General features: G+C 48.4%; 1 protein-coding gene across 5 annotated transcripts in view; it reads right to left on the minus strand.

Moving 5' to 3' along the window:
* The window catches only part of ITSN1 (intersectin 1), a 163,377-nt gene that overhangs the window by 68,432 nt on the left and 80,793 nt on the right, over nt 1-14,152 (minus strand). For all 5 annotated transcript variants that reach the window (XM_040423145.1, XM_040423144.1, XM_040423142.1 and 2 more), the window contains 5 exons: nt 13,158-13,396; nt 12,874-13,033; nt 10,226-10,431; nt 4,915-4,997; nt 4,326-4,492 (listed from right to left, as the gene is read on the minus strand). In XM_040423145.1, coding sequence (XP_040279079.1) covers nt 4,326-4,492; nt 4,915-4,997; nt 10,226-10,431; nt 12,874-13,033; nt 13,158-13,396 — 855 coding nt within the window. The remainder of the gene's footprint in view (nt 1-4,325; nt 4,493-4,914; nt 4,998-10,225; nt 10,432-12,873; nt 13,034-13,157; nt 13,397-14,152) is intronic.

A 14,152-nucleotide genomic window follows, 5' to 3' on the forward strand; every position in this document is an offset into this window, starting at 1 on the left:
AATATCAGAGATGAGTTGACCCATCGCTGAGGCTAGCTTGGACGGCAGGGCCGAGTCCATTTCCAAATCCGAAACCGCCAATTCACCTTCAGAGGGCGAATCCTTTGGAGAGGAGAGGCCCGTCTGAGTGCGCACGCGTGGCGGGGAGAGGGAGGCATCCGAGGAGGAGGCTCGCTCTACTCTAAAACGCCTCTGAGAGTGCCTAGCTCGGGAGGGGTCACTAAGAGAGGGTGAACCCGCTGCAGCGGCAGAAGCGGTGGACCCGGCGGGCGCGACAGTAAGAGTGGCGTCCTGCGGGGTAGGCGGCCTGTCTATTAGGCGGCCCACGACATGGGTGAGGCTTTCCACGGCCTGGGACAGGGATCTAGCCCAGTCAGGCGGGTCAGAGGAAGCAGGGAGCGACACAGCGGGCGACTGAGGCTGCGGTGGAGCTCGGCATGCAGGACAGTGCGGATCAGACTGCCCCCGGGGAAAGGGTTCCCTACAAGCGGTACAGGCATGGTACCAAGGCTTGGCGGCTGCAGAAGGGTCTGACATGGTGGAAAAAATGTTGCACTTAAAGTGGGAGACCCCAGGGAAAAAACGGAACGGGGATTACACCCAAGCAACAGTACTGGTGGCACGGAGGGGGTTAACAGTCCTACCAGACCCGCGGACAGTGCAAGCGGCAGCAGTAAGGGCAGCAGACTGAAGGAGGCTGTGGAGGAGAGGCAGCAGGCACGGAGATGAATAGCTTCAGGATCGGACGGCAGAGAGGATTCCACGCAGCACTAGAGATGTGGAGCCCGACGAAACAGGAAGTAGCGGAGCGCATGTAGGAAGCTCCGCCCCCCCCTGCCGCGCTGAAGGAGAAGGCAGAGCCGCGCGCGCGGCAAAATGATTTAACCCCCGAGGAAGATGAAGTGCCGGCCAAAATGAAATGGCGCCGTTTGCGCCAAGTAAGCGGCCCCCGCCGCGCCTGGATGTGGCAGACGGCCTCCTGCCTACAGCCGTCCCCCTGATGCCCTGCCGCTAAAGAAGACGAAGTCCCCCCCAAATGATGCCCGGTAAAGTTGCCGGCCCAGATATGCCCATGTGGGGGGGGGGGGTAGATGTAGCAGCGGTGGGAGGGAGGGAAGGGGAGGCTGGAGCAGCCACTCTCACCATACGCTGTCTTCGCCCTCAATCCATCCAGCAGGGTCGCCCCTTCAGCTACTGGCACCGCAGTGGCAGGAAGCCGGGGGAGGGACTTGGCGTGCGGGCGACCCTTGAGCTGGCGGGACGCAGGGGAGCGAGGCTGCCCTGGTCCACCTTGTCTTCTGTGGGGGAGGCGGCAGTGCGGAATTACCGGCACTGGCGCAACTCAACCCCGGGAGAAACAGAGGGGTCTAGTGCGCCTCTGTTGTCCCTGCAAGTAGAAAAAAACTGAATTAAAAACAACAAATAACGCAAAAAAATAAAAAATTATAGGAAAACAACCCTTGCCTCCTTGGACACTAAGCAAAAACTGTCAGTCTCTCTCTCCAGGCTGAAGGGTATAGCTGATGGAGGAGGGGCTTACAGCTTTCACTTAGTGTCACACCTCCTAGGGAGCAGAGCTATACCCATGGTTTCCTGTGTCCCCCAAGGAATATGGGCGAGAAAGGTGGAAATAGGGGAAGACAGTACACAGGGTGATAGCCAGACAACCCTCAGTTCGTCTTCTCAGTGCAAACTGGAAGATGACGAGGAGGAGGAAGAGTAGGAGACGGTTGCCTCTGCTACAGAGGGTAGTATCCTTGGAAGTTTAATTCCATCTGTTCAGCGTGGATGGGCAGAAGAGGAGGAAGAGAAGATTGAGAGTCATCCTCCTGATGAGGACAGCGAAGTCTTGTCTGTTGGGACTCTGGCACACATGGCTGACTTTATGTTAGGCTGCCTTTCCCGTGACCCGCACATTTTACGCATTTTGGACAATACCCATTACTGGTAGAGATGAGCGAACTTCTGTTTTAAGTTCGGCGTCTAAAGTTCGGCTTCCGATTAGCGGAGGATCCCGATATGGATTCCGAATTCCGTTGTAGTCCGTGGTAGCGGAATCAATAATGGTCATTATTGATTCCGCTACCACGGACCACAACGGAATTCGGAATCCATATCGAGATCCTCCGCTAACCGGAAGCCGAACTTAAAACAGAAGTTCGCTCATCTCTAATTACTGGCTGTTCACCCTTCTCGACCCCCACTACAAAGAGAACTTCTCATCTCTCATTCCTGTGGTGGAGAGGATGAGCAAAATGGTGCAATACCAGAAGGTCCTTGTGGAAAAATTGCTCCAAAAATTTCCATATATGACAACGCTGCCAGCAGAGTCCGTAGTTCCTTGAGCAACCGAGGAGGGGAGACGAGGGGAACACACAGCAGTTCCAACAGAGGCAAGGCAACACTCTCCAAAGCCTGAGACAGTTTCATGACACCCCGCCAGCACCCTCACCATACTGCACGGCCTAGTGTCACAAGGAGGGAAACATTTTGGAAGATTGTGAAGGAGTACGTAGCAGACCGTGTCAGCGTCCTCAATGATCCCTCAGTGCCTTACAACTACTGGGTGTCAAAGCTGGACACGTGGCACAAACTGGCGCTGTACGCCTTGGAGGTGCTGGCCTGCCCCGCTGCCAGCGTTTTGTCTGAGCGGGTATTTAGTGCTGCTGGGGGCATTATAACTGATAAGTGCATCCGACTGTCAACTGAAAATGCTGACAAGTTGACTCTTATAAAAATGAACAAGGCCTGGATTGCCCCGACTTCTCTATTCCACCAGAGGAAAGCGGCTGAACATAAAGGCAATTTAAATGTGTTGTTTATAATGTACTGAATACACTGTATTCCCATGCACCCCGTCCACCACCAAAAAGGGTATATGGTTCAATCTTCCTTTTCTCGTCCTCCTCCTTCATCATATCAACATGCTTGTTAGCATGTCCTCGCTCCTAATGTTGTAGAGGGTCAGCTCACCTGCAGGCCCTCGCCCCTAAATTTTTTCAATGGTTAGCTCCGCAGCAGGCCCTCACCCGTAATGTTTTTGAGGGTCACCAGCAGGCCAGCAATCATAATTTTTCAAGGGTGTATGATGCCCTCCTTTATGTGTAACAAAGGGTGTATTGGAGTGCCGCTTCCTTGTAATTTTCGGCAGCCCTTTCACTTAGTGCATAGGCTTTATGAGTGTAGGAGTCCCACTACCTGAACAATTGTACCACAATGTGAATGAGGCCCTCCTTAATGTGATATACAGGTTGTATCGGAGTGCCTCTTCCTTGTAATTTTTGGCAGCACTTGCACTTTATATACAAGTAAATATACAGGAAAGAATGTTTCCTAATGATTTTTCCTCTAAAATCGATTTAATCTTCGGTTTTGTGCTTATTATAGTCAGTCTGTAAAAGTGGCGTACTACTCAGACAACAATCGTTCCCAGCAGCGACCTGGGAGTCCAAGATGCATCCAGACATCCTCCCCGTGCTGTTCCCGAACCATTTTGGTGGCGTTTCCCTCAATTTCTGACCTTTTCCTATGAACCAGACACCCTCCCCTCTTCGGAGCAGGGGGTGCCTGGTTTAATGCTCGGGTTCTCCCATTGACTTCCATTGTGCTCGGTAAAGCACCCGAGCATCCCGAGGTGTTCGACCCAAGCTCTTTGGTGCTCGATCAACACTAGCTACTACTGATCTGGAGCAGGTTGTGGCCTCTTCATGGTTTACCCAGGAGCATCACACACATGGTTGTGCCTGGTGATACAACTTAGTCTTAGTCAAGTGAAGAGAACCGAGCTGCAGTACTAGGCACAGCCACACTTAGATGTATGGCGCTATACCTCGATGAACAATGAAGGGGCCATGATGCTTGCTGGTTCATTCTGATTGATAGGGAGGGGGTAGGAACACCAATGATCTTAGGTGATAAGTTGTTTAGAGAAGGACCCTTGAAAGGGGCTGTCCGGTTTCAGGAAAAAAAAAAAAACTAACACATGAGATCCTTCTGCAAAGTGTTAGTTGCCCAACAGATCCCGCCCTTCTGCAGCCAATCGCTGGCCTCTTGAGTGGTTGCAGCGGTGACGTCACCGCCGTAGCCAGCTAAGCAGGGCCAGTGGTGCAGGATCTGTCAGGTAAGTAACAGGCTGCTCTTTTTTTGCAGGAGGATCCCAAGTGTTGCCTGGTTTCTTTATGAAACCGGACAACCCCTCAAGAAACCTTGAAAACTGCTGAATATATTTACACCTACAGTTTCTTGACTGTTAAAATGCTTCGCCAGGTATCTCGCAGTAAACTCAGTACAGGCAATGCACTCAGAACGGAGAAAGGTAATTTTACCTCACAGTCTTTAAGCCTGACGTAGTTGGAAGGGAAGACTCCGGTTTTGTCCCCTACGGTCCCCGTCCACCAGTCGCCATCTTTCTTAATGACTACAATCATATCACCTTGCTGGAAGGTAAGGTCCCCCTGTTCATTGCTCTCATACGTGTACATTGCTATGTATTCTGGAGACAAGACATAGTGATGATGAACATTTCTAAAGTCACCGGACTCACACAGACTATAGTATCTCAAGCATGCACTACAAGAATATCCAAAAGCTGAAGGACCCCCGCAATCCCCATAAAAGGGGGGCCTGAGCCTCCGTTCCACCTCAGTCCAGGACCGTAGGAAGGTCAAGCATGCTGCTTCATTCCAGGACAATGAGGCCCACCGAAACAGTTGAGGACATCGCTTGGTGGGTTTTTTGCCCATAATTTAGAACTGATGCCAGGAGACGCAGCAATCTAACATATACAAGAGCAGTCAGACTGTCGAGAGGATCAGTGTGCATGTTGGCTCCCACCTCCCAATAAGGCAGTAAACGGGCGTGCTCAGCCCATGGCATACAAAGCCCAAAGAAATAAGATATGCAGAATGGCCTCACCTTCTCCTTGGACGGCAGGCTTGAATGCTGGTGATGAGACCCTCTTTAAACTGACTGGGCTTTCTGAAGATGTTGAATCGATGCTGTGGAAAAGAGAACAAACGCAGTCTAAGTGATTAAAGTGCCATCATCATCTGTTATCTTCACAGGCGGAAGATTGACAGGAAAAAGGGACTATCTGCTCTCTATGGTCAGACCCCCTACAATCCTTCAGAATACAAGGTTCCCATGCTATGCAGGTGCAGTAGCTCCTTCACAGTGTAGCCTGCTAGGACCTGTGGTGCATATCACTACAGTATGGCCCCATTCATTTGATGCTGCAGCGCCCTTCATAGGGAGTGGGTGGGAAAGTAGTTTTGAAAGGAAAGAGCGGCAGCGACCTTGACCCCTTCGTCAGGATAAGCAGGGGGTCCAGGGTCTCTAGTGATGAAAATAACCCATTAAAAGGGGTTAACCAACCCCTAGAATTCCTCCTCATACACCCAGGCCCTACAGATAGGCTGTACTTGCCTCGCTCTCCATGGCACCTGCGTCGTTTCTAACGCCCAGCCAATAGTAGGCCGCTAAGGGAACGAGCCTCCCTAGCATCGCGGGTGACGCTAGGGAGGATCGTTTCCATCGTGGCCTGCTATTTGCCGACGCTTTCCCCTCTCCACGCCGGATGTTTTCATCCGCACGACGGAGAGATGCAGCGTGCAGGCGTCAGAAGCGGCGCAGGTGCCGGGGAGCCAGGTAAGTACAATCTCTGTAAGGGGTCTGGGCGTAAGGGGAGGCATTTTAATGGTTGGATAACCCCTTTAAGAGGGTGATTTTAATCAGGGGGCGTAGCACTCTCTGCCTCATTACTTCTCTGATCTGTGGAGGGTGTCAAAACCTCACAAATCTGATGCTGAACACCTACAGGTACCCTGTAAAGAGGCCATCAGTATCAAAGTCTCAGAGAGCCCCTTTAAGGGTGTGTGAGGAAGATCAGAATATTGATCCATTATACTAAAGAGAGAATCGAAAATGAAAGTTTTAATTGAACTGAACGTTAAGATATTAAATAAATAGAGTTCAGCTTCATAAATGTTCTACTCATTATAAAATAGCTGAGGTTTAGGACAGTCATGTTCTGGAGACGCTCTTCTTGAGCCTCATTCTACAACTGTATTCACCTCTCGCTGGTAAGAGTACCTTACACATCTTTAAAGGGGTTGGTCCATCTGGGCCATTGATGGCGCATCGCTAGGATATGACATCAATGTCAGATAGGAGCAGAGGTGGGACCTGCACCTATCTAGAGAAGGGGACCACGAAGTGAAGAAAAGCCCACCATGCATGCACGGTGTGCTCGACATTTATCACCATGGGAGTCCCAAAAATTGCAAAGCACGCACGCTCCGCTATTTTCAAAGGTCCCATAGAAGTGAATGGCTAGCACACTGTGCAATTACCTCTCCACTATGAGCTGGAGCTCAGCTATTTTCAGAACTCCTGTAGCAGTGAACAGAGGGTTCCAACGCATACACTGCTGCTTTCCGCTTACTTCGGTGGTCCCGTTCTGGCGATAGGAGCAAGTCCCAGAACTGCACCTGTCTGACACTGATGGCATATCCTAGTGATATGCCATCAATGTCCTAGGTGAGAATACCCCTTTAAAGAGGACCTTTCATGTTTTTTTTTTAGTTTAAATACCTTTACTTGCGGGGGTACCCCCCGCCGATGCTGCCACCCTGCCCGTTTTTTTTCCAAATATCGCTCTTACACCCCGCTGTGCCCCCCTGCAGTTTTCCCGCTCAGTATGTTAATACTGAGCATCGGTACAGGGAGGAGGAGACACCAGGGTTACTCAATGGGCGTCTCCTCCTCCCTGTCTGTGCCACGATCCAATCACAGGGGAGAGCATCACAGCCAGGGAGAAAAAGACGCCCACTGAGTAACCCTGGTGTCTCCTCCTCCCTGTACCGATGCTCAGTATTACATAATGAGCGCGAAAACTGCAGGGGGCACTCAGGGCGTACCGGTACGTCCTAACTTAAAATCTGTATTCCGGCGCCCCAGGGGTTAATCAGAACGGGATTTCGGCTGAAATCATTCAGCCGGCATCCTGTGACAACGCCAGGGGGGGTCATGTGACCCCCCCGTATCGGCGATCGCCGCAAACCGCAGGTCAATTCAGACCTGCGGTTTGCTGCGCTTTTTGCAGTTTCTGATCCCCGCGGTCCCTGACCGCGGGGATCAGAAACCTTAGTGTCCCTCAAACAGATTTCACACACCCCCCCTGCACCCCTATATGATTTTTTTGCCGGCGGGTGGTGCAGGGGGGGTAGTTTCGGGCGGTGGGGGAGGTGCGGCAGGCGGGATCGCGATCCCCGCCCGCCTCCCCTTGAAAATTCATTGGTGTTCAGTGGGTATACCAGGGTGCCAGCACATTGCTGGCACCCTGGTATAAACGGCTGACATCGGTGATGTGATGTCAGCCGTTTAACCCTTTCCATACAGCGGTCCGTACGGACCGCTGTATGGAAAAAGTTAACAGTAAGAGGGAGCTCCCTCCCTCTCCCATCGGGGGGCTGCAGTGCCTTTGCAGCCCCCCGATGGGGAGGGAGAGAGCCCCCAGACAGCCCCCCGACAGATCCCCTCCTTACCCTCCCCCTTCTGCGCAGTTCTGAGCAGACGGGGAAGGTTCCCATGGCAACAGGACGCCGTCTCAGGCGTCCTGCTGTCCATGGTGCTGAACAGATCTGTGCTAAAAGGCATAGATCTGTTCAGACAAAGTGTAAAATACAGTGCAGTACAATATATATTGTACTGTACTGTATTATACAGACATCAGACCCACTGGATCTTCAAGAACCAAGTGGGTCTGGGTCAAAAAAAAAAGTGAAAAAAAGTGAAAAAAAAGTAAAAATCAAAAAACACATTTATCACTGATTAAATATGGAAAAAATAAAAATTCCCTACACATGGTTGGTATCGCCGCGTCCGTAACGACCTGATCTATAAAACGGTCATGTTACTTTCCCCGCACGGTGAACGCCATAAAAATAAAAACTATTAGGAAATTGAAATTTTGCCCACCTTACTTCCCAAAAAAAGTAATAAAAGTGATCAAAAAAAGTCGCATGTACGCCAAAATAGTACCTATCAAACCGTCATCTCATCCCGCAAAAATCATACCCTACCCAAGATAATCGCCCAAAAACTGAAAAAACTATGGCTCTCAGACTATGGAAACACTAAAACATGATTTTTTTTGTTTCAAAAATGAAATCATTGTGTAAAACTTAAATAAATAAAAAAAAGTATACATATTAGGTATTGCCGCGTCCGTATCGACCGGCTCTATAAAAATATCACATGACCTAACCCCTCAGGTGACCACCGTAAAAAAAAAAAAAAAAAGTGTAAAAAAAGCAATTTTTTGTCATCTTACGTCACAAAGTGTAATAGCAAGCGATCAAAAAGTCATGTGCACCCCAAAATAGTGCCAATCAAACCATCATCTCATCCCGCAAAAAATGAGACCCTACTTAAGATAATCGCCCAAAAACTGAAAAAACTATGGCTCTTAGACTATGGAGACAATAAAAAAAAAAATTTTGTTTTAAAAATGAAATCATTGTGTAAAACTTACATAAATAAAAAAAATTGTAAACATATTAGGTATCGCCTCATCCGTGACAACCTGCTCTATAAAATTACCACATGATCTAACCTGTCAGATGAATGTTGTAAATAACAAAAAAAAAAAAAAAAGTGCCAAAAAATCTATTTCTTGTTACCTTGCTGCACAAAAAAAGTGTAATATAGAGCAACCAAAAATCATATGTACCCTAAACTAGTACCAACAAAACTGCCACCCTATGCCGTAGTTTCTAAAATGGGGTCACTTTTTTGGAGTTTCTACTCTGGGGGTGCATCAGGGGGGCTTCAAATGGGACATGGTGTCAAAAAAACCAGTCCAGCAAAATCTGCCTTCCAAAAACCGTCTGGCATTCCTTTCCTTCTGCGCCCTGCCGTGTGCCCGTACAGCAGTTTACGACCACATATGGGGTGTTTCTGTAAACTACAGAATCAGGGCAATAAATAATGAGTTTTGTTTGGCTGTTAACCCTTGCTTTGTAACTGGAAAAAGAATATTAAAATTGAAAATCTGCCAAAAAAGTGAAATTTTGAAATTGTATCTCTATTTTCCATTAAATCTTGTGCAACACCTAAAGGGTTAACAAAGTTTTTAAAATCAGTTTTGAATACCTTGAGGGGTTTAGTTTCTTAGATGGGGTCACTTTTATGGAGTTTCTACTCTAGGGGTGCATCAGGGGGCTTCAAATGGGACATGGTGTCAAAAAACCAGTCCAGCAAAATCTGGCTTCCAAAAACCATACGGCGCACCTTTCACTCTACGCCCCGCTGTGTGGCCGTACAGTAGTTTACGGCCACATATGGGGTGTTTCTGTAAACGGCAGAGTCAGGGCAATAAAGTTACAGTCTTGTTTGGCTGTTAACCCTTGCTTTGTTGGTGGAAAAAATGGGTTAAAATGGAAAATTAGGCAAAAAAATGAAATTCTCAAATTTCATCCCCATTTGCCAATAACTCTTGTGCAACACCTAAAGGGTTAATGAAGTTTGTAAAAGCAGTTTTGAATACCTTGAGGGGTGTAGTTTATAGAATGGGGTCATTTTTGGGCGTTTTCAAATATGTAAGCCTCGCAAAGTGACTTCAGAGCTGTAGTGGTCCCTAAAAATTGGGTTTTTGAAAATTTCTGAAATATTTCAAGATTTGCTTCTAAACTTCTAAGCCTTGTAACATCCCCAAAAAATAAAATATCATTCCCAAAATGCTACAAACATGAAGTAGACATATGGGGAATGTAAAGTCATCACAATTTTTGGGGGTATTACTATGTATTACAGAAGTAGAGAAACTGAAACTTTGAAATTTGCTAATTTTTCAAAAGTTTTGGTAAATATGGTATTTTTTTATATAAAAAAATTTACTTTTTAGACCCAATTTTAGCAGTGTCATGAAGTACAATATGTGACGAAAAAAACATTCTCAGAACGGCCTGGGTAGGTCAAAGCGTTTTAAAGTTATCAGCACTTAAAGTGACACTGGTCAGATTTGCAAAAAATGGCCAAGTCCTTAAGGTGAAATAGGGCTGAGTCCTTAAGGGGTTAAGCATTACAGACCATCTTCTATTAAATGCTGCTAATTTTTGTGTCTGCTCCTTCTGTAATTCTCCTTTAAAAGCCAGGATTTGTATTAAAAGGTTTCGAAAGTTAGGAGGCCATTAACCAGCTTCTATAAAAACCCAACCATACACACCTTGTAGACTTCCTGAGGGGACCTGAAATGAGCTTGACATATGATTTGGGAAACCAGCCCTTATGTCCTTGAACTTCACCAAACCACCACATGTCCTGCTGCTCCAGCACCGTGATGGTGTCATTCTTGTTGAAGTTTAGATGGTTGTCCTTCTTGGCCCTCCAGGGATATAATGCCTGTGCTTGGAGTCCTTCTACCTTCTCGCCCTTTCAAAAGAAGAACAACAAGTGGAAACATGAACCAGAATGCAGACACTGGCCTTGTCTTCTTGGCAGCACTAATCCAACATCTCTAGATAAACCTTCCTGAATCAGGCTGGCTGCAGAGGATTACGAATGATGAGAAGACGAAGCATGATACAGGGTTATATGGGTGTCATGGGGAATGGAGTCCTCTACTTAGGACTCCCTTCTACGAACCAGAGCAATAAGTCTTTCTTCAGAGGTGTTTCCAAACATTACATAGCCGCAGGTAATATCACCTTAAGCGGCCGCTGGAACAGAATCACCAGCCGACGGGAACTTCCCACAGCAAAATCAGCTGCTAGCCGGAGGATAGCCATACCAGCTCTCGAGTTAAAGAGGCCCTCACAATGGTAGTCAGCGGATTTGCACCTATGACACTGGCTGACCTGTTACATGTGCACTTGGCAGCTGAAGGCATCTGTGTTAGTCCCATGTTGATATGTGCCCGCACTGCTGAGAAAAATGATGGTTTTACTATATGCAAATGAGCCTCTGGGAGCAAAGGGGGCGTTACCATTACACCTAGAGGCTCTGCTCTCTCTGTAACTGCCGCACCCTCTGCAATTTGATTGACAGGACCAGACAGTGAAAACATCATCACACCTCATCCTATCAAAGTGCAGGGAGGGCGGCAGTTGCAGAGAGAGCAGAGCCCATAGGTGTAATGACAACGCCCCTGCTGCTTCTAGAGGCTCATTTCCATATAGTGAAACATCATTTTTCTCAGCAATGCGGGCACATATGAACATGGGACCAACACAGGTGCCTTCAGCTGCCAAGTGCACATGTAACAGGTCAGCCAGTGTCATAGGTACAAATCCGCTGACCACCGCTGTGGTAGCCTCATATCCTTCAGGAGGGACCAAGGCTACTACAGCGAACCAACAGACTCTTGATATCCACAAAAGGGGAGCCGTTCAGGCCACATCATATGCAGTGGCCACAGGCTGCCGGACGATCCCAATGCTAATGTGAAAGAAGACTTATTCAATAAAATGTACAGCGCCACCTGCTGTTTGTTCTTTTTATTATTTCTTTGTCCTGCTCGTTGAGACGGCCACACATGCTCCGTTTCATCCTTTAACTGCCTCCTGAGCTGTGATAGGCAGAGCTGAGACACGCCTCCTGAGCTGTGATAGGGAGAGAACTGCAGCGGAAAGGACACGCCCCTTGAGCTGTCAGCTTGATATAAATCTAGCACGGTAACAAATCTCTGGATCCATGTGAGGTACAGGGCTGGTTCTAGCTTTGTTAGAAAGAGACTGTCATGTGCTATATGACGTCTGATTATAATCGTTTTACATTACTCATGGAAGAACCCCTTTAAAGGGATTCTGTCATCAGAATTTAGGCCTATAACCTAAACATATGGCCAGGTCCCTACTAATACCCTGAATCCGAAACAGACCTTATGAAATGCGTCTGTGGCTCTATTAGCATATAAAACAGGTTTATATAACCTGTCACTCACGTACCAAATGTGTCCAAGGGGACGTCTCATCATGCAGGGTGCCCGGCTGCAGCCATCTCCTTTCGGTGCCCAGCGCCGCCTTCCGATTAGAAATCGCCACCCTCCCTTTCAATAGAGCCGCCTACCTCACGTCATCGCCGCCTCTCTAACCTCAGCGCCGCCTCCGAAATCGTCCGCTCTCCTCAGCCAGATCCCGCGCGTGCGCACTCGGTATAACCTGATGCGCCCGTGCGGACTCCCCGTAGCGGCCTCGTTGAGCGAAGTGCGCAAGCGCCGTCCGGCACACTTCGCTCAAACCTGCCTTAACCGCCCTATTGCAGCCATCATCTCACAGCCGCACGGGACCTGGCGATTTCGGAGGTGGTGCTGAGGTGAGAGAGGCGGCGATGACGTGAGGTAGGCGGCTCTATTGAAAGGGAGGGGGCCGATTTCTAATCGGAAGGCGGCGCTGGGCACCGAAAGGAGATGGCTGCAGCCGGGCACCCTGCATGATGAGACGTCCCCTTGGACACATTTGGTACGTGAGTGACAGGTTATATAAACCTGTTTTATATGCTAATAGAGCCACAGACGCATTTCATAAGGTCAGTTTCGAATTCAGGGTATTAGTAGGGACCTGGCCATATGTTTAGGTTATAGGCCTAAATTCTGATGACAGAATCCCTTTAAAGGTTGTTATATCTTTATTGATTGTATTAAGAACCAACAGCTCTTCACTCAATATGTATTATCTTGTTTTTGATAAGTTATTATTCTGGAAAACTAAAAAAAAAATTACAGTTAAAAATTTCACTCTGCGATGGACAGGGTGAAATCCATGGCAAGTCCGCAGCAAAATCCAAACATCATTCATGTAGATTTTAACATTGATTTGTTGTGAATCTTGCTGTAAATGATGCCCCGGGCGAACATACCATTAAAATCCAACCTACCTGACCCAGAACTGGGGACGGAGAAGAGCCCGTTACTGTAGCTGGAGTAAAAGCAGAGCGCTGCCGGATCTGGCCCGCGCTCGGTACGGTCAGTGAAGGCTGGGTTGCCCACGTGTCCCAGTTATCGGTCTCTGCCTTCTCGTTATTATTAGTTGGCCACCTGAGAATTACATGGAAATCAGCACAATAGACCCAGAAGCTTTCATTTCCACAGAACCAAAACTGCAGTGCATATGGAAAACGCCCAGTACATATGACATAACCCTGGCGTCGGGGGCACTTACGTGGAGCTGAAGTCTGCCCAGTTGTTGGCGTTTGTAGATGAATCGGTAAAAGCTGCTGATGTGGCTGTGGACGGGGTCAAGTGGACAGTGGTTTTGGCTGTAGTGTCTGCGGCTTGTTTTGCTGTACTTGGAAACTCGCTTTCAGGAAGTCTCTCGGCGTAGTTGGCGGGGAACCAGCCCGTTTTCCCTTTCAGTTCACCCCCCAGCCATCCTGGTTCTCCAGTTTGGCTCTCATCAACCTAGAGGTGTAAAACGTGACAGTCACAGGGCTATCTGGAGCGAAAATATTAAAATTATAGTAGGTCTTAGGGTCCATTCACACATCCGTAGTGTATTGCGGATCCATAGAACTGCCCATTCTTGTCTGCAATTGTGGACAAGAATAGGACATGTTCTAATTTTTTGAGGAGCCGCGGCACGGAAGTTCGGGGCCGCGGCACGGAAATGCGGACAGCACACTGTGTGCTGTCCGCATCTTTTCTGTCCCCATAGAGAATGAATGGGTCCGCACCCGTTCCGCAAAACTGCGGAACGTATGTGGACCCATTTGGGGCCGTGTGAACGGACCCTTAAAGGGGTTCTCTGGGCTCTCTTATATTGATGACCTATCCTCAGGATAGGTCATCAATATCAGATTGGTGGGGGTCCGACACCCAGCACTCCCGCTAATCAGTTGCACAAGGAGACTGCGCTCGCAGTGCACACGTGCCATCTAATTTCTCTCTTCCTGTCCGCTGATGCGGTCCATGGTCTTTGCCATAGGCAGCATCGGTGAACAGGAAGAGAGATGAGAGACGGCACGTGCACACTACGCGCGCCATCTGGCAGTGGTGTCGAGTGTCGGACACCCGCTGATCTGATATTGGTGACCTATCCTGAGGATAGGTCATCAATATTAAAAGCCTGGACAATCTCGTTAAGGGACAATACTAGCAATGGTGGTCTTATAGTCCTGTCCCCAAAATCTGTGTTACTGATCATATGACAGGAGGAGG

Source organism: Bufo bufo, chromosome 3, assembly GCF_905171765.1.
Source record: "Bufo bufo chromosome 3, aBufBuf1.1, whole genome shotgun sequence".
Taxonomy (NCBI): Eukaryota; Metazoa; Chordata; class Amphibia; order Anura; family Bufonidae; genus Bufo; species Bufo bufo.